The sequence below is a fragment of the Echeneis naucrates genome, chromosome 7, assembly GCF_900963305.1.
Source record: "Echeneis naucrates chromosome 7, fEcheNa1.1, whole genome shotgun sequence".
NCBI classification, from domain to species: domain Eukaryota; kingdom Metazoa; phylum Chordata; class Actinopteri; order Carangiformes; family Echeneidae; genus Echeneis; species Echeneis naucrates.
In genome coordinates this window covers 2,418,055-2,443,645 of record NC_042517.1, presented here as the reverse complement: position 1 = coordinate 2,443,645, position 25,591 = coordinate 2,418,055, and the positions used below count along the sequence as shown (strand labels likewise).

Below are 25,591 nucleotides of genomic sequence, written 5' to 3'. Positions count from 1 at the left end.
ATATAAATTAAATAAATGTCTTTTGAATGCGGCCTTTTGACTTTAAATCTTTCATTTCTCATGTGGCGGTTAAATCTCATTTCAACAGGAGGTGGCAGCATTGTCTTATAAACTTTAATAACTTCAGGGCAGGAGTTTTTTATTTGTTTCATGATTGTTTACTCTTTTTTTTTTATCACGTTTCCACTCCAATCAAAGATCATTCGGGTTTTATTAAAGAGTGCAGCTCTTTAATTTATCTTAAATCATCTGCACACAGGCAACAAAGACTCATGACTTTAGAATTTCAGATCTAAACTGGAAATTATTTGGTGGATTTCAAGAAAAGACAAATAGATGTAATATTCAGAGAAAATCCTCCCATAATAATAAAAACATCCACATTGAGAGAGTTTGAAAGTGCGCTCTCTGAGTGGGCGTGGCTTCCATTAGACGCCATTCATCTAATTCACATGTCAATTATGCATAAACCGATCCGTCCAATCAGAGTGCGGCAGCGGCCCGGAGGCCCCGCCCCCTCCCGTCTCTCTCATATCCCGGTGTTTTGGTCGTGATTTGTTGTTTCCTGCTCGGCAGCTGCCCGTCCACCGGACCCGTCATGACTCCGCCGGGCCGAACCTCCAGCTGAATGGGCTCTCTCCCCGCGTCTGGGCACCGACAGTCTGTTCTGCTGCAGGTCCTGATCCGGATCCTGGTTTTCTGAAACTGAGGGGTTTTTTTTTTTGGATCTATGAACATCTGGTCTCTGCGATCAGCTCATTGATGCTTTTAATGAGAAATCCGCCCCGACTGATCTGAAGAGCAGAGAAGGGAAGACGACGACGCCGAATCTCCGCCGGTAACCTGCGCGTCAGGGTGAGTGGCCTCAACTTGTTATTGTGACTCCTGGAGCTTGTTGAGAAATGACATCTGTGTTCAAACCTTCCTTTATTTATTTATTTATTTTTTATTCTGAACTTGTTGGATGTTTGCTGTTATTTTATTATTATTATTATTATTGATGGAGGCCACAGAGTTACAGAGGCTTCATGAGATCCAAACTACAGTCATCACATTTCACATTATTTAGAGGAAAAATGGCTCCCTGGGTAGAAAACCCCTAAACACAAACTGAGATTTGGCAGCTGGAGCGCCTCTGCAGTTCTTTTTATTTTATTTTTTTTTTTTTTGTTTTATTGGCCACCTGCTGCACTTTACTGTGCTGCTGTGTGTGCAAATGAGGAGAATAATAGTTTGCCACAGTTTGGTTGTTCAGTCTCAGTCTACCACAGAGTTTCCTGCCCAACGTCCCACACACTTTAAAGACAGGCTGTCATATGCTTGGGATTAGTCTCTCCCACTGGACATGACTCAAAGGCCCAAATATTGACTCTAATGTGGCGGGGCCCTAATAATAGAAAAGAGGTAAGCACAGGCCTCAGAGTTTAGGTGTATAGTCTGTAATTTATTGAGGCCACGTCCTTGAACATACACACTCGTCCTCACCATCCATACTGTGTCTTAATATTCTGAGTTTACGTTGGGTGGTGTCAGGCCTGACTCTTTGGATCAGGATCTGTGCACCCTTGAACCAGCGGCGCCGCTATTTGAGGTGTGTTGTTGTGGATTTTTGATCGTCCTACCACCTAAATATCCCACAATAATCCCTCTTGTGAAATCTGAAGCATTTCTCCAGAAAACACATTCCAGAGAGAGGCAGCGACGTCAATAATTCTTAAAGGAAAATAAAAATTTGCCATTAAGTTTCATTATCAGTCGTGCATTAGACTAATCCCCCTGCAGATTTTTCTCCTGAAGGAATTAGGATGTCTGAGAGCAGGCAGGCGAAAACATATTACCCCATGGACTCAATATCCTTAAATTTAATATTGGGCCAGTGGTGGAGGGGGATAAACACCCGGGGACGGGCAGGATTCCCATCTACGCTCTGGATTCACAGTAAATGCTTCCACCTACAGTAAAGACAAAACGCTGCCAGTTTCACTAGCCTATTAGCATTCATCCTACACCGGGCCGAGGCAGCCAACCAGCGAGTGAATCTTTCTCAAAGTGGTCCGAGACGGTTCATTGTGTTGCTCTCCGGCTGCCGGGCTCCAGGCTCCGCGGAGAGGGACCCTAATGCTCCTTGGAATCCCATGAATGCCTCCCAGTGAAAGCTGTGGATGTTTATGTCAGCTCCAACGAGATTGGTGGAAAGTGGCTCTCCAGGCTGAAAATTCCTGCTAATTGGCAACGTGGCTGAGGACTGGCCCCTTTGTGTGTGTGTGTGTGTGTGTGTGTGTGTGTGTGTGTGTGTGTGTGTGTGTGTGTGTGTGTGTGTGTGTGTGTGTGTGTGTGTGTGTGTGTGTGTGTGTGTGTCATACTGGACTGTTCTGTCCATCAGGGTGATACACTGAGCTTGACATCAATGAACTGCTTGTTTCCGCAGCTATAACCCCCCCCCCCCCCCCCCCCCCCCCCCCTTCTTCTTCTTCCAACCAATTCCTGGAGAATCAGCAGCATCAAGACAACTAACTTCCACATTGTAAAAAATTTGCCTTCGTGGCCTTCCTCCCCTGATAAAGGTGGAAAAGGATCCTTTCAGCGGCGGTCTGTAGAGCCATGAGTGTATTTGCTTCCGTCCTGAGCTGCAGCTGCCTCAACCAAACTCGGTTGGCGCTGGCAGTTTGTCGAGTTCATCATTTGATCTAACAAGTGTCCCACTTTCGTTCAGGTCAGATGAGGATTAATTGGCATCGAGCGGCCAGGACATATTGTGATAGCTTATGATATTGCAAAAGAGAAAGGAGCTCATTGGCCGTTAGAGCCAGCAGTGGGCTGACAAAGAGCTTGACGGGGGGACGTCAGTAAGCGAGTCCACTAATTGCGCTCATATTTGTGGTAATAGTCGTAGGCTGCCACTTCTTTGTTGAATGAACACACAATTCCCCTTTGGCTTTGGAGCACTTAACAAACAAAACATTTGTCTGATGCCAGTGTCAGCCGCTCTCTTCAGTCAGGCAAAGAGATGTGCGATATTCTCAGAAGGGAGCGAAGCAGAGAGGGATTGTACGAACGAAAGGGGGCCATGAGATTTGTGACGGCCTCCCGCTGACAAACGCCTTTGAATTTTTCATGCAGCAGATACCAAACTTCTGTTGCTCTGGCCCAGATTCAGTGCTAATTAGTGCCCGGCGATGTTCAAGGGCATACGGTTGAGCATGGGAATGCCGCTGCCACCTGTTCTCTCGCTCTTTCCCTCTGTCTCGCGTCTCCGGCAGCCTGTTGGGCCTTATCCGCCCATCTCTCTCTGTGTTTTTTGTCGGCCATTGTTGTCTCCTTTTTATTGTACCCTTTTCCAGGTATTGGCCTAAAGGTCACGAGCTTCACTTGCGTCCAAGCTGCATTGTGTCACTACCTGAATCGGTAACCACAGGAGGGAACTAGATGTGCACGCTGTTCAAACATGAAGCCACAGAGCTTTCAAATACGCCCAGTAAAAGGCAGCTGAGTGACAAAGATGCAGATCTGAAGCGCTCCGACATATCTCTCCGAAGCTCAGTGTCAGAGGGGCCTGTGCTGGCCGGCCATTTAAATGAAGTATCTGATGGTGGTTTGATACAGCCAAACAGAGGAGGGCTTGTATCCTCCCAGGATCCCCGGCCACTTCCTGTCCCTCTGCTCTGGGAATGGGCCAGGGTGACACAGGCCACGCATCTCCACTCAATCCACCCACTGTTGCCTCTGTGGAAAAGCGATCACTCTCACACCCTCTTTCCCATCGCTCCGTGCACATTTCTTGTGACAGGAAAAGCATCTTTGGCATTTAGAAAGATGCCTCTATGTGCGGCTTTGTGTGGGTGCAGCTGTGCGAGTGCCGGTCAGGATGATGAGATGCTGGGAAGAGCACATGCTGCTTCTCCCAGCTCTTAAAACTCTGAGGCTCCCCCTCCTCATCCTTTGAGAATCGGCGCCATGCAAGTTGACGCAGGAGTTTTTTGGGGTTTTTTTTTTCTGCAGATTGTGCTCCAGCTTGTGGGTGTCAAGCTGTGGCCCAGGAAGATTTTTTTAATTCCATCTGAAACCAGATAACACAAATATGTCTGTGTGGCATTTCCTAAGAAAAAAATCTGCGTGAAGACATGTGGGCACACGATAAGATCTCTGTTGTCTGTCATGCAGAATCAGATTGAAGACAAGAAGTTGTGCTGCTGCCCTTCAACACATAATTAATCTGCAGCTTTTCTCTTTTTTTTTTTTTTATTGATTAATAGTTAAATATCTCTGGATGTTGGAGTTTGGGCAGCAAGCAAAGAATCTGTGAAGACGTGGAATTAAAGAAGAAAGATTATTGTTTTCACTTTTTAGAGAAAAGAAAATAATAATATGTTAGAAATAATCCTTAGTTCCATTTTAGCCTGCACAATAAACCAAACTATAAATTCCAATATGTGAGTTTTGGGATGCTTCAGAGAAGCCTCCCATTTATAAATCATATTCTCCAAGGAATGTTATATTTTTGTACTTTTTTCAATGAAAATGAAATCTGAATATCTGCTGTAACATTTTCAGGATGATTTTTGTTTTGTTTGCAGCTGCACATGCAGGTAGCAGACACTTAAGTTCAGGGGTGATAAATAATGGTTTTCCTTTAACAGGGGATGATATACCTGTGGAGACGTTGCTGAACTGTGACTAAACAATGACTCACTCGTTGCCTTTTCCAATTGCTGTAATTTCTCACTTTCAAATTTGGCTTCACCGCTCAGAGCCCGTTTTGGAGAAACAGTTCAACACCGGCCGTTTAACGATATGTTCACTTTCCACATAGCTGCATTTTTAGCCGGACTGATGGACACCAAGCGACTGTGTTATTATTCCTGTGTTGTTTCATCCCGCTTCGGTGGAGTGAACTTGGCTAACTCTGATCAATGTGACTTCATGAAGATTAGAGTTGGCCTGCCATGTGTGTGTTGCAGGAAGTGCAATATCTGATTTGTTTTGGGTTTTTGTTTTTTTTTTTCTTTTTTGTCTCTCCTCCTGTGGTGTCGCCCCCTTCCTGTCCTGATGTGAGTCCGGATAAGAGGAAGAGTGGGGTCACCTTCCTCCGTTCACTGAACCCACCCCTCTGTTTCTCATTGAAGCTGCGACCAAACTGGCGGCTCTCCGCTGATTGCCTCGCAGGCAGCGTCTCGCTCTCTCGCTGCCTCGCCGCCCGCCGTGCTGCATTTGAATATTGAAATCAGGCCCTGCTGAACAAAGGGGTGGTTTAAAAGGGATGGAGGAAATCTCATCAGTGTTAGGAGGCCTTGCCCTCCAATCTCTTATGGAAATGTCACGGCAGGGAGCAGTTATGTTTTCATGATGAAGCGTGACATGGGCACATTTTAAAATTTTAATGGCAAACCCTGGTGGGTGTTTCTGCTTCTCTGTTGCTCTTATTTGTCTATCTCCAAGGAAGCAGGGGCCCAATACTGGGATCTTTGTGTCTTGTTTTCAGTTTCAATTCAGCCACAGCAGCCATAGAAATGTCAGAACAGCAGGCTTTATTTATGCCTCTGCACATAAGCACAAAGCTTGTGCTGTTCCCATCGCTCTTAAAATGCTTTCTTGCATTTGCAGCCACTTTTCTTTTTCACACTTGTGTCCTGCTCAGTCACCGGAAAACAACCTCACATATTTTGAAACGATAATGGAGAATCAGCTGAGGATCAGCCTCGAGCATATGACGCCTCAGCGTGCGGTTCGCTTTGTGTTGACAATAAACACAATAAAGTCTGGAGTCTCTTCCACGACGGGATGAGCAGCCGTTGGTGTGTGCTGTTGCTGCGACCTTGACTTGCATTCTTGTTCTAACGTTGTGTGAAACTTGGCTGCTCGATGCCACCGCGTTCCCTCTCCCTGGCAGATGGTAACGGGAATGTGCCGAGGCGGGTGGCGGGCGTCGCTCGCGGCTAGCCCGAGCATCTGAACATCCTGAGCGGACGGTGTCTCTACCTGCTCCCCGTACATTCCTGCTCTGGGCTGTGTGAGCGGGAGAGGAGTTGAAACTCGTCTCGTCCTCCACTCTTACATTCCTCAGCCGTGACTGGGCTCCGCTGCGACTGAGCTGGGAATGCCAGAGTAACGGGGCCTGCCGTTTTCTCATACTCCAAAAGTTTACATGCTTAGGTGACGTGCCACCTACATTCCCACCCAAAAGATTAGGTGGCTGTTTAAATTTACATCATAATATCTCAATGTACTGTGTGAAACTGATTCAACACCTCGAGACACTTATGGCTCTCTGAAATGTAAATATAACGCGGCCTTCTTTGCTTTCGCCTTCAGTCCGTCTCATCCCAAACTGATACTGCTGTGAAGTCTTTTTTTTTTTTTTTTGTTTTGTTTGTTTGTTTCAGGTTCTTCCTGCAGGATAAACCCCTGAACAACCAGTCTGTCTTCCTCTCCTAACTGCTTCTTTTTTCTCGCCAGTATGACAATACGCTGAGCTCCTTCCTGCAATGCATTATTGCCCAAATAATCCTTCAGAGGGTGTCGTAACAAGGCCTGTTCCTACAAAGCCTTTGTGCCCCAGAGAGGGTTTGTAAGAAACACCTGGGAGGCCTGAGGGGAACGGCTTCATTCAATTCTTCTACTGCTTCTTCTTAATTTCTTTCATTACAGTGAAAACTGGAGAAAGACATAACTGTAACTATCATTTTTATCGAAATAACGGATTCTTCTGTGGCTTAGCTGGGAGGGTGTCACTCTACACACAACACACAATCTACACAACAGGGGAAAAAAAAAAGCATCTTACTAAGGCCACACTGAGCGTTCAGCAGGTCAGCAGGATGACTCCTGACAAGATGGAGCAATTACTGTTTGTCGATCCCTCACCCTCTCCTCCCATTTCCTGTTTTTCAGCACTGTCCCTGTCCATAAAAAGCATAAAATAACTTCAAGAAATACATTTAAATGATCTAAATGGAAAATATAAAAAATGAGCAGCTGCTCGTGACTGGCAGTAACTATATATATGTGTATGTGTGTGAACATTTGGGTTAGGTCGGGTGGATTTCAGGGCTTAACAGATGTCTCTCACCGACTGGCCTTGCTGATGAGACGTTAAACGGTGAAGGCCTTTGGGTTACTGGGAGTCTCTGCAGACTTCAGCAGATCAAATGCTGCCTCTTTGAAATGTGATGATAGGAGATGAATTTAAGGGTTTGCCATCACTGTAGGCACCATACAGCTACTGAGACGCGTTAAAACACAGCCCTGTATGATACCGGCGTCCTGCTTGAAGCCGCAGCTCTAATACATTTGTCACAGCGTTGCCAGTCAGACTTTAGATCCTTCTTTTTTTTTTTTTTTTTTCCATGTGTCACATCTTTCTCTCAGCAGGGACATTCTTTAACTTGACTCCGAGTTCAATAATATTTGGAGAAATTATGTTCTTCCTCCTCACGTGACACATCAGAGGAGTTGGATTCCTTTGCTTGCACCATTTTCCCCACCGTGGAAATCTCCTGAAAGAATTGGAGCAAGAATGGGGGGGAAAGAGCACGAAAGAGAGCGAGTAAGAAGACTTGAAGGGGGGGCGGGAGGCAAAGCCCTTGAGGATTATCTTTTTCTTTTTTTTTCTTCTCCTCTCCTCCATCTCGCTCCCTCTCCCTGCTCTCCATTTCTTCATTTGAACACATGACCACAGCTCATCAGTCTCAGTTCACATAATGACCATATTTAGATTAGAGCAGCAGAGAGAGAGAGAGAGAGGATGAGAGGGCTGATGTCGTAACGAAGACCCAGAAGCAAAGTAAACCTGGATTTAAGTCAAGAAGTAGTACAGTAGTAAGCCATTCTGGCTATTCGCGGTATTTAATGCACCACAAAAGAACAAAGTGTGGATTCTCAGACTGTCAACACAATGCGGTGAATACCTGAGGGTCCGTTCGCCACAGTCAGAGCGCCATGCATGCCACAGATGCCTCAGAGCTCATAGTTTCTCAGGCGGAGAGATGTCTGCTGCTGCTGGTTGTGTGTCTGAATCTATGGCGAGTGACAGGGGAACAGCTGGGAGACCTCGAACTGTAAAACAACGCTTTTTAAACTTTTCTTTTGTTTTTTTTAGATAAGGTTAATTCGCTAACAATTGCTTAATGAGCTGTTGGACATTAAGCTCTCAGCTCTTTCCAAACACAGAAACTGTGAAATGTTTCATTGGGCAACAGCACGCTTGGTGCGCTAGAATTTAGATGCTGTTTTGTAACAAAAACCTGTTGAGCTAAGCAGAGGAAATCACAGTCAGGTCCGGTCTAAGCCGGCCCGGTCACACCCAGTCTAGGACGGTTCTCAGAGAAATGAGGTGAGAGGGGGTCCGTACTGGACTGACTTTATTCCCCCAGAGCAGGCCGATCAGAAGCGACCACAGAGGACAGCGTGATGAAGCTCACACACTCACAGGTACAGTCCCCCCAGGGACAGGACGGGTTGGCGTGTTCAGATGTACCTCGCAGAGATGTGGCGTCTTCTCCAGTTTAAAAATCCCAAAACTGGGAAGTTTTCTGGGCTTCAGCTTGGCCTTGTGGACTCCGAAGGTGTCGGATCCAGACGAGAAGAAGGAGAAGACAGAAGATGGAAAGAAGCGGGGCATAAATTGAAATGAGGTGGAAAATAAAGCCCATGTGTCTTCTTGTTCTCTTAAAGGAACAACTTGGAAATTTGACAAGTGCTCTCACTCTTGATCTTGGCGAGAGTTAGACAAGAAAATTGGTAATATCTCATATTTCCATTACATAAAGGGCTAAAGCCTGCAGCTGGTTAGCAATTAGCTTAGCAAGAAAACTAAGAATGGGAAAATTGGCTCTGTTGAAATGTAACAGCACCCCAGAAGCTCATAAATTTAACACAAAAAGATAAGAAATGACAATTTGCTGAAGTCCTAGTCAGGAAATAGTATCCTGCAAAGTTCACAGAAAAGTTTTTAACAGATTATATAAAGGAGCCATAAAATGTTAATTAGTGAGCTTTACAGGTGCTGCTAGGTGAATTTTAGCCAGACGACATAAATGAATCCTTTCCTGCGTGTAGCCTTATAATGAACAGACAGATTACAGCAGTGCTGTTGATCTTCTCACTTAACCCCTGACAAGAAAACAAATAAGTGTATTCCCTCCCCAAATGTCCGACTATCCCTTTAACAGATCACCTCATCTAAAATGGCCCAGATATTTTCTCACTGAGCCTCAATCCCAAAATAATTTGATGTATGTCATACACGGATTAGAAGCAGGGGATAACAGAAAATCCATGAACCTGCAGTTGGTGCCAGCCGTGTTTGTTGTTTGGAAGTGGACAAAAAAAAGTGCCTGTAAGCAGGCGGGGGGGGTTAAGATGGAGCGGCCAGCTGCTCAGCTCCATGAGCCCAGAGATGTCATATGATTTTAAAAGTTGAGGTCGGCTGTCGCACTTGGCAAACAAAAGGTGACGTGACTGTGACAGTTTTTTTTTTGTTTTTTTTTTAAACAAATAAAAAAATACCAGTGCTGAGAGATGCACACAGTGAAAGGAATCATGGCTCATGGCCTCTGCTCAGGCTTGGCAGGGTCAACCATCATAATGGAAACATTAATGGGCTTTTTTTTTGTTTGTTTGTTTGTTTTCCAGGTGATCTCACCTTCTCTCGCTCGCTCTCTCCTTTTTCTGCTTCAGCCAAATGTTTTCAGCGAGCCGCAGACTCGGCTCATGGGGAGGCTTGGCTTTTCTCTTCATCAGGGTCTTCATCAGATAGGCATGCAGTGAGTGTTTTGGCCCAGAAAATGTGTGTGTGCCTGCAACTATCTGTGCAGTTTGTTGCTTTGTGGAATGCTCGGAATTGCCTCCATGGCAACAGCTGTGTGTGTGTGTGTGTGTGTGTGTGTGTGTGCGGTGGTAAATATTGACTTCACCACCTCCCCATATTGCTGTGTCTGTCCGTGACAGGAGCCCAGGCTGGGCTGGGGAACGGGGCGGGGGGGTTGGTACAGATGCTTTCTCCAGGACTCAGCAAAGTCCTGCTGCCATCAGAGGGGAGGAGGAGGTGGTGGGTGGGGGGGGGGTTTACCTTCAGACCTCCAAACATGGAGGAGTGCTCTGGGTCGCCCTGAGCGGTGGCTCACACTTACAATGCAAAGTAGGTGAAATGCCAACAGCTTTGTGTTACACTCTGTTGTGTTACTTTATCTCGGCTCTTTGTAATGATCAACCCAGCGGCTAACAGAATGGGAAGTGTGGATGAATGCCGGTTCAGTCTTAGAAACCTGCACGGGGAAAACGTAGTGATGTGCAAATACGCCCTTGTACCCAGTTCCTCTTATTCATTTTTGTTGAAGGAGAAGAGAAACAAAGTGACTTCCAGCTACACCCGGTGTTCGCTCGGAGCCGGGGCACCTGCCCTCCTGCTGCCATACGTTACCTAATCAAACCAACCACTCCTGGCCGCTGCTGCTCACAGTTGATCTTTCACACTGCTTTCCCACAGCAGATGGATTTGTTGAGACACGACGAGAGGAGTGCTTGGAGGGCCAACAGCAGCAGCAGAGGCGGCGGCAGCAGCAGTTGTGGTCTGACCGGTCCATCCCGTCTCGTGTTGTTTGCAGGCCCCAGATGGAATGTCATCACCGCGTTTGGGGCCAATACGATTAGGGAATAGATGTAGATAATCTGGACAGAACAAGCAGGACTGGATTACGCTGCGACTGGTGGCTGTTGACGCAGGAGCCAAAGCCTCCCCACTTTCCCCTCAACCATCGTAATTACATAGAGAGCATTAAGATGAAGGAATACATCCACCAGGCTGACATTAGGATCACATGCACTCGCTCACTCAGGCAAAGACACGTGCATGCCTTCCGTGTACACACACACACACACGCACACACACTCTTGCTATCCCCTGTGCTAAATCACTTGCTCTTGTATGTAAAACCATTTTGGAATGAGGTCGCAATCGGTCAAGTGTGAGTGTGTTTGCACCATTCAGACTTTGACTATGAGTACAGCCTGTTCATTTATCCACGCAAGTTCATGCTCTCCAGCATGCGTGCCCAACGTACACACACACACACACACACGCACACGCACATAACGCTTTCAACGTTTGATGTCTGCCTATGCAAATGCTATAAAAACAGGATGTTATCTCTCTGCAGTCTGGTACCTGTTGTTCACTCAGCCAGACGGAAAGAGGAGGCCTGTTGAGGTTAAATGTTAATGCAGTTCTGTTACACACTGCGAGAGATGTCAGGATCACATCATCTGGCTTCTCTGCTCCTAAATTTACCTTTTAAACGACCAAGCTCAGCAAGTTCCTGCTGGTCTCTAAGGCAGTGAGTGAAGTCACCAGACTAGAAGAGGACACTTGGTGCTGTTTAGGAATAATGCTTATTAGCTTATTAGCATAGTTATAGCAATGTGCTGGTGTCCAGTTGTTGCGTGGTGGTCGTGATGGACCAAGCTGAAAGGCACGAGGACTCAAAGGGTGGATTCTGGAAAATAAGACTGGATGACCCTGAGAGCAGAACCCCCCCCAAGATCTGGAGCCTTTCTGTAAGATCAGTGACTCTGGGCCGCCCGCCCGCCCGCCAGCTGAGTGTGAGCATGAATAGTGATTTGTCTCCGTACAGTCACAGGTCCATCCAGGGGCGGTCTTTCAACCCCCTGCCCACGCCCTGCAATGCCCTGCACATATCAGAACTGTAGGCAACTGGCTACTAGCTGGACTAAACATGTCTGCAAAATGGGCGTAAAAGTGCCCCCTCCTCAAAAAAAAAAAAAAACACTTCACTTCAGATTCTCATCGTATCTCAGTCTGTCTCTGCATTTCAGTCCTGTAGCTTCTTCAATCTCAATTTCAGTGCAGTGAGGAAATTACATACCAGTTAAAGTAAATGGAAACCAGAACACGTATGTCAGTTAAACACTGTTGTGGTATAACTTTATAATGCTATAAAGGTCACAGTTCAGTCTCAATGCTGCAGTATCGCAGCTTTCGAACTAATGCGTTGCTTACCCTCAGTGATCGATCATCAAAGATCACTGGAGAGGAACATCAGTGTTTATACAACCGTTTCATTGTTGGAAAGCTTATTTGTAACCTTTAGACTGTGACGTTCCTGAGTCTTAGTCCCTGAATGAAGGTGGATTGTCAGAACTTGCCCAATCTGTGTATTAGATCACAGCTGTATAGCAGCAGGCGCTGTGGGATCGAAGTGAGGGGTCTGCTGTAACTGTCATCGCTACAGACAAGTCCAAACGTGCCGATTCACACAGCAGAGTTTCAGTATTACTGAGTCGTCTCTCTCATAAAGACTGCATGAACATCTGAAGCACTTTCAGTTTGGATGTTCAGGATTCCCAAAAGATTTCTTTTTTGCTTTCTTTCTGTCTTTCTTTAATGAGACAAAGCACAGTAGAGTTCATTGCGAAGCCTGTGTTGTTGTTTTTTAATTCTTTTTTTCTGGGGAGGAAACGGACCGGTGTCATGATCCTGACTCCCATCAGCGACCGGCTCCACCTCTGCTCCTATTATTTCAATGAGCGGGCAACGTTCAAAGGGTGTAATTGTTTTGCTTTCACATGAAATGGGAAAAAAAGAATCAAATCAGGGATATGCAGCATCCTGTGAGGATGATGAGGAGGAGGACAGCGGGGGCGAAGAGAGGGGGCCAACCCTGACAGCAATATTAAAAGACTATTCCCATTTACCAAAAGCCCAGGAGACCGAAAGGATTCGGAATTCATTGCCTTATCTTATGCATAATTAAGCAAATCCCCCACCCACCTACCAAGCCACACCCCCACCTCGCCAGAGGGATTTTCATGCATCTCTGCCTCTCCAGACAGCGGGAGCTTGTTACAGTACCTCAGTGCTATTAGGCCAGAATAAGCCTCTAATTATCATTAGTTACTGTGAACGACACAGACAAACACACACAGACATGACTCCACTTACTCTGCAGCAAAACATGACATTGTTTGGCTTCGTGACTTCCCTCGTTTCCATACTTTCCTACTGGCTCTTGGAGCTGAAACATGCAAGGATCTGGCAGCCCCGCAAAAAAAAAAAAAAAAAAAAAAAAAACCGCCAGGCCACTTCTGTGTCTTGATTGTGCCGCCTGCTGTGAGCTGACAAAAGATGGCTTTGTTGGAAACTGAGTGTGAAAAAAGACCAGAGACTCCCTTTAATGCTCTGGCTCTGTTCAGTTTTCAGTGTATTTGTCTGGGTCTGAGCATTAGCACACTGTCGGCCAAAGGAATTAAATTCTGTTCAGTCTCGGGGGGGAAATGGGTTTCTTTCCTTTTGTTGTTGCTCTGTCACATGCACAGTCGGTGTCCTTTAAGAATATTCAGAAAAAGACAACATTATGGAGGAGTGGTGTGTTATTGAAGCACCGCCGTATCATCTTCGACATCTCTTCAGTGGAAGCATCATCTGTGGATTTGGGGACAAGAAGAGATGAGAGAGGAAGAGTCTCTGCTGTGCTCTGCTTCAAACAGCTCATTAACTATGCAACCAGCCTGCTCAGGGAGACACGCACAAAGACACACAAAGAGCGACTCCCTGAGCCACCCGTCATCTTTGTGTCTGTTCGTCGACCTGCACTGCACTGTCACACTTACTGGGATGCGACCCCCTTTATGCAGACATGCCCCAGGGCGGGGTGGGGGATATCGACTGTCCGGACCCATTGACCCCTCCTCCTCCTCCACCCCCCCCAACTCGTCCGTTCATGATGCCAACCAATGTTGCGATCCTCGCTCCTCTTCTCATCTCATTATCGCTACCTGTTTTCTTCTGCTCTAAAATTTAAATCTCTCCGTTTTCACAAACTGCACATCGACAATAAACCGGCAGCAGTAAACTCTCTGTGACTCCACAGCAAGCTGTTGGGGGGGGGGGGGGGGGTCATCCAAAATGGCCCACAAGACCCAGTGAGAGCCTCGCTCATCTCGCTCTGTGGTGTAGCCAACTGTGCTCTTCTTTGTGCTTCACATTTCCCACCATAAGTCACTACATTCACGCTGACTGCAGGCCTGCGTCACGTAGCTGCTCTCTCGTTCTGGATTGGACTCTTGGCTTGTGAATGAGAGCGTGCTCTGCGTAGTGTTGCATCCAACAGATGCACAGGGCTCTGGGGGGGGGCGGCGGTGGCGGCCTGACACTCACCAGCATCCACTCTGTCCTCTATCTGCTTATCAGCAGGGCTCGGCGCCACCCTACCTCGGTGTTTTCTGTAAATTAGCATTTCCTAGCGGACTCCCTGTGGCTATATCTACCCATGATAGCACGGGCTTGACTCCCTAAATTATCCGTGGCTTAGTATAATGAATTGGCGGCACTAAGCTGTGATTAGAGCTACTCGGTGCACCCGAGTGGGCGGGGAAAGCTTCAGAAATGAAGAGTCGCAGACAGACAAAAAAAAGAAGCTGCCCTCTCGACCTTGGCCTGTTCTCGTCAGCTCACGGCTCCAGATCTTAGATTTTCCTGAGTCTGTAACCACTTCTTCACCCAAAAGCTTTACAATCATCTGCATGGAAGCTAAACTGAAGTGGGCAACACGGGGACAGCTGCAGCTAATGAATCATTATTGTTTCAACTGTTAAAGTTGGCAAATGTGGTTGGTTTTATGGAGGAAACCACAGAAAACATTGCTCAGCTCGGTGAAGTGGTTTTGCCTCTTTTAGTGCATTGTTTTGATCCTCCTGGCAACAGCTCCCTCTCTCTCTCTCTCTCTCTCTCTCTCTCTCTCTCTCTCTCTCTCTCTCTCTCTCTCTCTCTGGCTTCATTTCCAGGTTCAGCAGGGAGGTGTTTTCCACAAACAAGCTCTGATTAACATTGCACCATTACCAAAAAGCAGACTGGTAAACATGGGTTCTGCTGCTAAAGCAGCCAGATGTTTCTGTCTCAGAGAACGTTAAAAAAAAAAAAAGGGGGACAAATGAATATCAGACTGTGACACGTCACGTGTCACATGACCATAATATGAACGATAACCATGTTCAGTCTCTGATTCTGAAGACATTCAATGCAGCAATTTTATAAGGTGATCATTTATTCTTTTAAATGTTGAGTCCTGCCTTCATTCATTATTTGTTTAGTTCCCAATTTGTCATTTCCAGTTTCAACCTGCAGTTCAAGATAAGATAGAGATTGAATGTTTTGCTTTGTTTTTAAATTGCATAAATAATTACGTCATAAACTGAAACATTTTCAACAAATAAACCAGTCAGCAGTTCTACTAAAAGATGAATATCCTGGCAGCGTTCTCACGTCATGACTGAAGGGACGAGGACATGAACGCGGTTTGGTGCATTAACTGAATGAACAAACTCATCTGCAAATGATCAGCGTGAATAAAACCAAAAGAACGACTATGGCACCACAAATTGCTGGAGCATTTCTCTGTCTGTGCATCAGTGTCTGAAACATGTGCATGCAGGCATGTGGCACATGTCTGCTGGGTGTGTGTGTGTGTGTGTGTGTGTGTGCGCTCAGCTGGTGGCAGCAGGGTGAAGTGGATCTCATGTTTGTGTTGAAACCAAAGAGTGGCAGCTGCTCCGCCGTCCGTGGGGACGTGTTGCTTCTCGTGGTCTACATAGCAGCGAGTCTCGGCGGGTTTAGAGTCGTGGTCTGCAGTTCATCTCCGGTTTCGGCATCTGGTCTCGTGGCAGTCGGAGGAATTTTTTCCAGAGAATGTTTTCTGTGGAAATGACATAAGAAAGCGCAGCGTCTGTTTGATGCCGATGATGTAATTGATCTCCGGCGGCTCAATGAAATGGAATTTTTAATTGAAGGGCCTTCGTCTGCAGGAGTCTCACACGCTTCTCTGTCTCTCACCTGCACAGGCCTCGGCCATGGGAGGATCCAAGAGCAAGCCCAAGGAATCAGGCCACCGGACCCGCAGCCTGGATGGCAACCTCGGCTCTGGAGGAGGGGCGGGAGGCCACCACCTCAACTCCAATCAGCAGTCCCTAACACCCAACCGCAGCCCCACCATGGACGGCGGTCTGGTTGGCGGCCAGTCGTTGGCCAACAACGCGGAGCTGGCCCTTTTTGGAGGCGTGGACAATAACAGCATCACCTCTCCCAACAGAATCACACTAGCAGGTGAGAAGCTCAGCTCAGCGGCTCAGGCTTTTATTTGTGTGGGAATTCCCTTTTGAACTTTTTGTTGTTGTTTTTGTTGTTGTTCCACCAGGAGGTGTGACGACCTTCGTGGCGTTGTATGACTACGAGTCTCGAACGGCCTCAGATCTGTCTTTCAGGAAGGGCGAACGGCTCCAGATAGTCAACAACACGTAAGGAACTTACTTTGTTTTTATTTTTTCTTTTCTTTTTTGTGTTTATTGCCCTCTGACTCCTGTTTATCTCAAGAATAGACCCTCTTTTTGTCGACAGAGATGCTGCTTGGTTTCCTCACAGGCTGAATCTCAATAAAACCTCCCATTACCATGAAAACACCTCGGCGGTGCTGGATTCTGTTTTATTTTTTTCTCCTCCTGCACAAACCTTTCCTTCATTCACCAAAAGCTTCGCTGAGCTCACTGTGGCTTTGTTTACTGCTACACAGGGACCTCGCGAGTCCGTACGTAACTATTCTGTTTAAGGGGAGACCTGCTCGTCTCCAAAACAGGGTGCTCGCTCTGTGAATCAATAGCGGTGCAGTGAACCATATACTACAGTGCTGCAGCCCCAGTGCTGTTTGCCTAGTTACAAACTACTGACCTAGAAGGCTGGAGCTGAGGACAATAGTGGATTATCGCTGCATCTGGCCCCTTAAGCTAAAGACCTGGTTCATTACTGGGTCAAGTACACCCAGAATCCACAGACCAGCTCCATGATGTTCTCACAGGTCTGATTGGTGGAGTTAAATGTAGCCATGTGGAGTTATCTGTTAGTTTAATTACCTCTCAAACTCATTTTTTATTTTTTTATCTCCTGGTTGCTCCTTCGTGGTCTCCAGGTTATGCTGGAGTTGGTTTATGGTTTAAATATTTCAGATTCATAACTTTATTATGTGCACTTTAATGGCCTGATCTGTTCGCTCTGCTCTGCTCCCACTGCTCATAACACAGTCTCTGTATTTCTTTACTTTTCTTATTCTTCACTACATCCCTTCCATCTCTCCGACACAAACCATCGCATTGCTTTACAGGAGGAAGGTGAACTGCAGGTTGGTGGAGCTTCCCTGGAATCCAATTTGACCCGTGCCGTTTGTCTGCCTGCGTGTTTGTGTCACCTAAAGTGTATATACTTTGTGCACCGTAATACCACTTCACTAGAACGGCACGAACCACATAACTCATAGCTCATGCCCTGTGATCCCTTTAGCGCAGCAGGGGAGTTGGTGTGAAGCTTTGCAGCACTATAATCAATGCACGTCCACCAGAAAGGATTTGGGTAAACTATTGACGACTCTTCTCGAGATTTTCTGAGCGAAACTAGTGCTGCAAAGCTCCAGCAGCTCACTCCATGCCAATGTCTAAAGATACAAGCACCATCCCTCACTTATGTCATACCCACATGAATGCATGGTTGTATATCATTATGTAACCTCCAATTATTATTATTTTTTTAACATTAGAAGCACTTGGGCTTATATTTATCAAGCTTATCCGTGAGTCACTTCATTTTAAACTATTGTTGTAGTTACACCCAAAAACAGAAAGTCTGCGTCTTTCTGCTTTTACTCTGGGACACTTGATAAACATCAGCCCTAAAAGGAAGCATTGTTTTTCGGATGTCTGATGAGCCTTTATGAAGTTTGTCTTATCGTTTTCACCGTTTCAGAGAAGGGGACTGGTGGCTGGCACGTTCCCTGACCACTGGAGAGAGCGGTTACATCCCCAGCAATTATGTGGCTCCATCAGACTCCATCCAAGCAGAAGAGTAAATGCCTAACTTCTTTTTCATGCTCTGTCTTTTATCTGTTTTTATTTATTTATTTATTTGTTTTGTTTTTTTTGTTTTTTTTTTTGCATGGAGGAATTAATCCTCTAAAGTTTGGCCTTTAAGTTTGTTTTTTTTTCAGCTTTTTGTCTCCTTGTCTTTAAATGAGCTCTTAAATTTATTTTGGGAACATATTTTGTTGAAATATGTTTGTAAGTTAGAAGATCGACACCACTCAGATGCATTAGCAGTCAGGTAGCTTAGCATAAAGACTTGAAGAGAAGGGGAACTTAGCTTCTGTTCCATACAGTAATGCTTATTTGTTCAGCATAAGGCTGCATCCAACAACTGATTAGCTTCGCGTAGCATTAGAAAAAGAAAAAAGAGGATCAGTGCCATCAATTTAAGCCTATGTCTTGCAGTTGATTAGCCTAGCTTAGCATAAACAGCTATCCTGGCTTCTACCAGAATCTCACAAGTTCACTAATTAACATGTGATAGCACCTTCTTTTCAATTAATGGGGGGCACAGTGGGACAGTGCGTTGGCACTGTCACCTCCTTGGCGACTCATAAGTGTGAGTGTCGGTGTGGATGATTGTGAAAGAGCCCCGCCATCTTTTTCCCCACCGCCAGCTGAGACTGGCTCTCTTCCAGCCCATGACCCCCAAACCATAAAGACCGTTGCTGATATGCAATCAATTAGAAACCTGAGCTATAAAACATTTTTCGGCCGGCCAGAAAGACTCCTGGAAGTCACTTTGCCCGGCTGAGAAATAGACCTGCACATAAACCCCCAGCTGGTGGGCAGATTCTTTGGGACGGAGCCAGACAAGCTGTTTCCCCTGTTTCCCCCTCAGTATTATGCTACGATAAGCTAACCACCTGCTGGCTGCAAGAGTAGCATCAGTGGTCTCATCTAACTGCTGTTGTTGAACGCCCCCTCCCTGTTTTCTACTCGTCTGATCTTTGCGTGCTAACCTGCTTCCTTATAAATACAGCTAACTTTATGTAACACCTCCCTTTCTCATCTTTGCCTCCTGTTGCTGCAGCCATCTCAGACTGACCCTGGAGTCCAGGTAAGCAGCTGATGCTCTCTTGGCATTAGTATGCAAAGCATCTGAAATGCTATCAGGCAAAGGCAGAATCTGAAAAACAACAACTAACCCTCGCTTCCCTTCCACCTACGTGCATCGTCTTCCCTTCACCAACCTGCTCTAATGTTTTTGTTTTTCTTTTCCCAACATCACCAGGTGGTACTTTGGCAAAATCACACGCCGCGACTCTGAGAGGCTGCTGCTAAGTTTAGAGAACCGAAGGGGGACTTTCCTGGTGAGGGAGAGTGAGACCACCAAAGGTAAGCCTGACGTTTATACAAAGAAACAAACCTTGAAGTGTCTCTTGCATAAACATCCTGAAGACAAACGAGTCTGACTGGTCAGTAAATGTAATAATTAACAGTTCAGTTCTTGAAACATGTTTTTTCTTTCTATCTGTCGCTTGCAAAGGTGCCAAACTCTCACCCTCCCAAATAAAGGAGACATAACTATTGAGCATCCAGTTGTGACTCTTACACATGTAGTCATGTACATGTATCGGCATCTTCTTGTTCTTTTTTTTGTTGACCTTGAAAAATGTTCAGATCTGATCATGAAGTGCAGTTTGAATCCGACGACGTGTCTCACTAAAAAATGCACCAAGGGGAAGAAAGCAAACCCTTTTCAGCAGTAAGACGTGACGCCCCGCTGCGCTGCCTCGGTCTGCGTGGCAGCGAGAGTACCAAAGAGAGACGAATCAGGCAGATGGAAGGAGGTTGGACGTGACGCCTGTGGGACTCAGTCTGGAGATGTTCTGATAGGCAGCTGCTGATGCAGTGAGCAGAGTCCATATTGGGACTCTGTGTGTTTGTGATGTGCAGAGATTATTACTATTATGGGATATGTACATTAAGTTCTGTGGCGCATGAGAAAGGGATGGGTGAGCAGCAGCAGTGGAGAGGTGCTGGGTGGGTGAAGCAGACAGAATCAGGTCAACGTGGAGCTGAAGCTGAAGACCGTACTGCCACAAGCCATATCACCCGGTTCAAACGCCAACAGAAGGGAGGGGCATCGCCTGGGGACTGCCTGCTGACTCAGACTGCTTTTTGTTTGGTTTTTGTTTTTGTTTTGTTTTGGTTTGGGTTTTTTTTTTTTTACACTTGGCTGACACTGCCCTCTTCTGGCAGACGAAGCGAATTGTCCCTCATCCTTAAACATGTCCAACATAACTCACACTTCCAGGTGCCTACTGTCTTTCTGTATTGGACTACGACAACACCAAAGGGCTGAATGTGAAGCACTACAAGATCAGGAAGCTGGACAGCGGAGGCTTCTACATCACATCGCGCACACAGTTCAGCACCCTGCAGCAGCTCGTCAATCATTACCGCAGTGAGTCCACCACACAAGCACTGCTTCTGTTCCCTTCTTGTTCCCGTTAGGTATCATACATTTATTATATTTTCTCAGATGCTTCCTGTTTTTTTTTATTATTATTTTACAGTCACAGGTTCTGTGAGTAAAAAGGAAGTCGGGTTTGTTTTAACACCAAACGCTGTCTTGGCTTGTGTTCCCCAGAGCACGCTGATGGGCTGTGTCACAGCCTGACAGAAATTTGTCCTGTACTGAAGCCTCAGACTCAGGGGCTGGCCAAGGACGCCTGGGAGATCCCCAGAGAGTCGCTCCGTCTTGACCTCAAGCTCGGACAGGGCTGCTTCGGAGAGGTCTGGATGGGTAAGCAGTGATTTTTGCAAACCTCAGTAGAAACAAAAGAAAAGCCCTCCTGCAGGCCGTTGTTGCAGATTTTTTCAGTTTCCCAAAATAAAAATCCAAAAGCTGAGGGGTTAAAATGCACGTTGGCTTTTTGTGAAAGGTGCATTACGCGTTCTTTTTATTTGATCCTTTTTGTTGTTATTGTTGCTGATAACTGACTCCCCATAAAAAAACAACACCACATATCATGATCCCAATCAGTAGAGGAGAACGGGGTTGGCTGTCACATTCATCAAATCTTGCTCACTAGAGGCTGCTGCTATAAAAAGACGAAAAGAAAATTAAAAAATTGGGGTCAGAGGTCACATGCAAAGACATTTCTGGAAAAAGGAAAAGAGATGTAAATATCAGAAACGAAACAACAAAAGCAAGAGCTGTTATTTAGATATTAGGATAAAAATTCACCTTTTGCCTTCTTATGTGGTCTCATTGCAATTGTGGGGGGAAAAAAGTGCTTTAAAAAAAAACAAAACAAGGCCTGCATTTCTTCCATTTTCCCCATTTTGAAATGACAAAGTGACAATCAAACCCAAAGTGTGTGACACACAAGCTCAATTTGTCCTCTCACATCTTTCACACATAATGAGTTTGCACACAAATTAAACGTGTGACTATCAAGCCTGATAGAATTTTAAACGAAAGACAATTTTCTCTTTAGTCTTACGTGAATTCAGTGAGTTGTAACAATCAGTAATTTTTTTTTTTTTATTCTTTGTCTTGTCAGGAACTTGGAACGGCACAACACGTGTGGCGATCAAGACTTTGAAGCCCGGCACCATGTCCCCCGAGGCGTTCCTCCAGGAGGCTCAGGTCATGAAGAAACTGAGGCACGAGAAGCTGGTTCAGCTGTACGCGGTGGTTTCCGAGGAGCCCATCTACATCGTCACTGAGTACATGGGGCAAGGTGAGCGTGGACTGGTGTCATTTAAAACCGCCGTGAAATAGTATTTAAGTTCGTCTGAAGATTAGTCCTGGAGTTCCAGAGGCAGTGAAAGATGGGCCGCTCCTGCTTCTGCGTCAGATTACCAACTTCAAAATCTTTTGAAGGTGCCGTGACATTTCACATCAGGAACATTAAACATCTTTAAAGCTCCAACAGCGTGATCCTCTGGGTGACTCTGAGTAGAGCTCAGATACAGTCTTACAGTCATGTTCTTGACGAAGATAATGTTTCCAACGTGGCGGACAATAAAGATTTATTCTATTCTGTTCTATTCTAACAGGTAGCTTACTGGACTTCCTGAAAGGTGACATGAGTAAGATGCTCCGCCTCCCCCAGCTGGTGGACATGGCCTCACAGGTGAGCCAATCGTTTCCTGCTCTTTCATTTAAATGATCTGAAGGGACAACAGTTAAAGATTCCCTCTTGGTCAGATTGCTTCAGGGATGGCGTACGTGGAGAGGATGAACTACGTGCACAGAGACCTCCGAGCCGCTAACATCCTGGTGGGAGATAACCTGGTTTGCAAAGTGGCTGATTTTGGTCTGGCTCGCCTCATTGAGGATAACGAATACACTGCCAGACAAGGTGAGACCACAGGGGGGCGCAGGCTGTGGTGGTAGTGCTTGATTTATTTTGTGCTCTTTGTTGGCAGGAATTTTTACTGATATATTTGTCATTCTAAGAACCCAAATGTACCTCAGGGTAGTTTTCAATCTCCTTTCTCGCGACTGTCTAATTTTAAAAACCTTGTTGAATAACGTTAATTGTAAAATATATATATATTACATTTCAACTCTCTGAAAAACTGAATCCTTCACTGTTGGATGGAGGCTCCAGGTGGGATGGTTTTGTGGATCATGGCTTAGTTCCTGAGCGTGATTCGGACCTGGTTTATAATCATAGATTTATTCAACATGAGTTCTTTAAGGGGTTTAAATGAAAAAGATTTGGTGAAAATACATATGTTTGTTTAAAAGGAGCAAATGTTTTTGTCTTCTTCACCTCATATTTTGGGGACATATTTTGTGTTTGTGTCTGTTGCTATATGAGTTTACACTTTTTAATGCAGCAAATTTAATATAACATTTAATGTGTAAAATACTGTGTACTGCCACCAGTGCAATGTATTTATTATTTATCCTGCCCTGTACAATACATCTGTACATTTCGGTTCATCCACTGTAAATAAGGCAATTACACATCAACACTTTAGCCTTCTATTTTATACTTTTATGCTTCTATTTTTATGTTTGTTATATATATATATATATATATATATATATGCCTTTTTTTTGCGCTGAAAAAGGAAGTTCTCCAAGTTCTCCAAGTTCTCCAATCTCGTTGTATAGCTGTATAATGACAATAATCTTGTCTCAGTTAGCTACAGTGATCTAATTTTAACCTGCTGATAAACTCTTGCAGGGGCCAAATTTCCCATCAAGTGGACGGCTCCTGAGGCCGCCCTGTACGGCCGCTTCACCATCAAATCTGACGTCTGGTCGTTCGGGATCCTGCTCACCGAGTTGGCCACCAAAGGCCGAGTGCCCTATCCAGGTAGGGATCTTTCTTTTTTTTTTTTTCTGCAAGCCTTGTGAGATTGGAGGAGTTAATCTGTTTATTTTAGACAGTCAGATTGGAGATTTATCAGTCTAATAGTGTGTTTTGCTGCGCCCAGGTATGGTGAATCGGGAGGTGCTGGACCAGGTGGAGCGTGGGTACCGGATGCCGTGCCCAGCAGAGTGCCCCGATTCTCTGCACGAGCTGATGCTGACCTGCTGGAGGAAGGAGCCCGAGGAGAGGCCCACCTTCGAGTACCTGCAGGGCTTCCTGGAGGATTACTTCACATCCACAGAGCCTCAGTACCAGCCAGGAGAAAACCTGTAACCGGCGCACAGAGTGAATATGTGCATGTGTTAACGCATGCACGGGAAAACAAAACAAAACAAAACAAAACAAAACTGAGCATCTGCTTGAGAGTGCATGAGCCAGTATGTGTTTTTAAAAAAAAAAAGAAAAAAAAAAGACATCAGCAGTCTGGGGACAATCAGCATCTCTCTGACGTCAGGGATCGTCAGCGGCACATCGACACAATCAGCCACGCTCGCTTCCTGCCTCTCTCCAAAGTCACTGTCACACTTTCCATCCCGTCAACCAGGTCATCTTCCAGGGACTGTTTTCAGAAGAGGGGGCGATTATTTGTCATGCAGAGCTTTGTTTGTCAGTCATTCCAACTGTTAAGACAGACGAGCAGGTTTTTCTACCTTCCTTGTGTTTGTAAGGCGCCCTTATAATTATAATTATATTCATCCCTCAGACATTCCTCCTGATCTTGTAGTTTCAACACCAGACTGAAAGATTAGAAGACAGAAAGATGAGAGTTGTCCTGCTGAAAGCGCCGTTTCTATTTTTACCAGACTTTCTGTGGATTCAAACACACCGTGCTCAGACTTTGTCTTCCAATTTTGCCACTTGAGGAAACAAGTTTAGTAAATTTCCACGATGTTTCAGATGTTGACTTGTTTGGGTTTGTTTGTTTTTTTTTTTTGTGATTCACCCTGGATCAATTGGAAGATTTTTACTTGATAACCATATCCGACACACACACACTTCCTGTGCAACCTTTAGACAAGTTTGGTGACTGATCTGAGAATGAGGCTAAATCTGTGTGTTTGTGTTTGTGTGTGTACATGTGCTATGTGTGAACACAAGCGCCAACATACAGCTCGACACAAAGAAGAGGCGAGGCAGAGTTTGTCTCTCTATTTTCTTACGAACGATATGCCACTGATCAGGACGGAGATGGACTCGAGTTCTGCTGTGTGTTTGTGTGTGGGTGTGTGTGTGTGTGTGTGTGAGTGTGTGTGAATGGGGGGGAAAGAAAAAAAAATCACTTTTGTATTCTCTTTTAAAGTGTATTTTACTGCTCTGAACTTTTCTGACAATGAATTCTGAGTCGTGAGCGGAGGATCTGTAGAGCTCCCCAAAGAGTAATACATAGTTTTGATCCTGAGCACCATCCTGTGGTCCATTTTTACTTTTTCTTGTTGTTCCTCATGAATTAAATCAGGTGGATTTTCTTTCTTGCCTGAATCTATTTTGAAGCTGCCTCAGTACTTGCCTAATAATTTAGTGCAACTGTGAGCACAACCTTACACTGGAGAGCCCATTTTGTCTGCTCTGGTCACACCTTCCTCCAGCCTGTAGGGGGCAGACTAGGAACTTTCCTCCTTTTAAGCAGCATGTATAGCAAATAAATTGGCATCTTGAAACTGAATTGTAAATATATTAATTCTTTTAATGTATATATCACCTTTATAATTTATTCCTTAGAATAACCCAACTGTTTATTTTTCTGTTGGCATCATTGTTGAAATTTTAATTTTTATGGTACTTTTCATGGGTTAAATTACAATTTATGTGTGTGTGTGTGTGTGTGTGTGTGTGTGTGTAAGACACTTTTCAATAACAAGTATGTTTTTGTTTTTAGCCCTCAGTCACATTTCCAATACGACTGACAGAACTGGTTAGCTGTTTCCATAATTCCTGATCCACCTGATTGAATAATTTGCTGGTTACTGATCATTTCTTCCTTCAAACAATACAATCCAAAACCTCGTGATAATCTCCAGAACATGTTGGTGCTGCCTCAGAGGCCGGGAGGTGAGCAGGTAACCAAGTGTCATTCTTGTCCATTTCAACCCAGCACAGTGTGTGTTGTATATCTGTGTGTGTGTGTGTGTGTGTGTGTGTGGTACCATCCTCTGAATGGTCCTGATGGTCGGCCTCTCCAGTTTGGACTTCAGGAGGCACTTGTTGGTTTTACCTTGCGACTCAATAACTTCCCATCAGAGGATCATGTGACTGCAAATGGAGGGAGTTTGACACGTGTGCAGCGTTGATGGCGTCCTGTACACGTGGAGCGGGTCAGGTCATCTGGGGTCCTCCCC

General features: G+C 45.4%; 1 protein-coding gene across 1 annotated transcript; it reads left to right on the top strand.

The window, feature by feature from the left end:
- Nucleotides 1-569: 569 nt before the first annotated feature.
- Nucleotides 570-24,721, top strand: src (v-src avian sarcoma (Schmidt-Ruppin A-2) viral oncogene homolog). The gene is made up of 12 exons (XM_029505516.1): nt 570-855; nt 15,850-16,111; nt 16,203-16,302; nt 17,795-17,893; nt 19,145-19,248; nt 20,171-20,320; nt 20,507-20,662; nt 21,426-21,605; nt 21,925-22,001; nt 22,076-22,229; nt 23,067-23,198; nt 23,320-24,721. Exons 2-12 carry the CDS (start codon nt 15,859-15,861, stop codon nt 23,526-23,528), a joined length of 1,614 nt encoding a protein of 537 aa, XP_029361376.1. The 5' UTR covers nt 570-855; nt 15,850-15,858; the 3' UTR covers nt 23,529-24,721.
- Nucleotides 24,722-25,591: the final 870 nt, after the last annotated feature.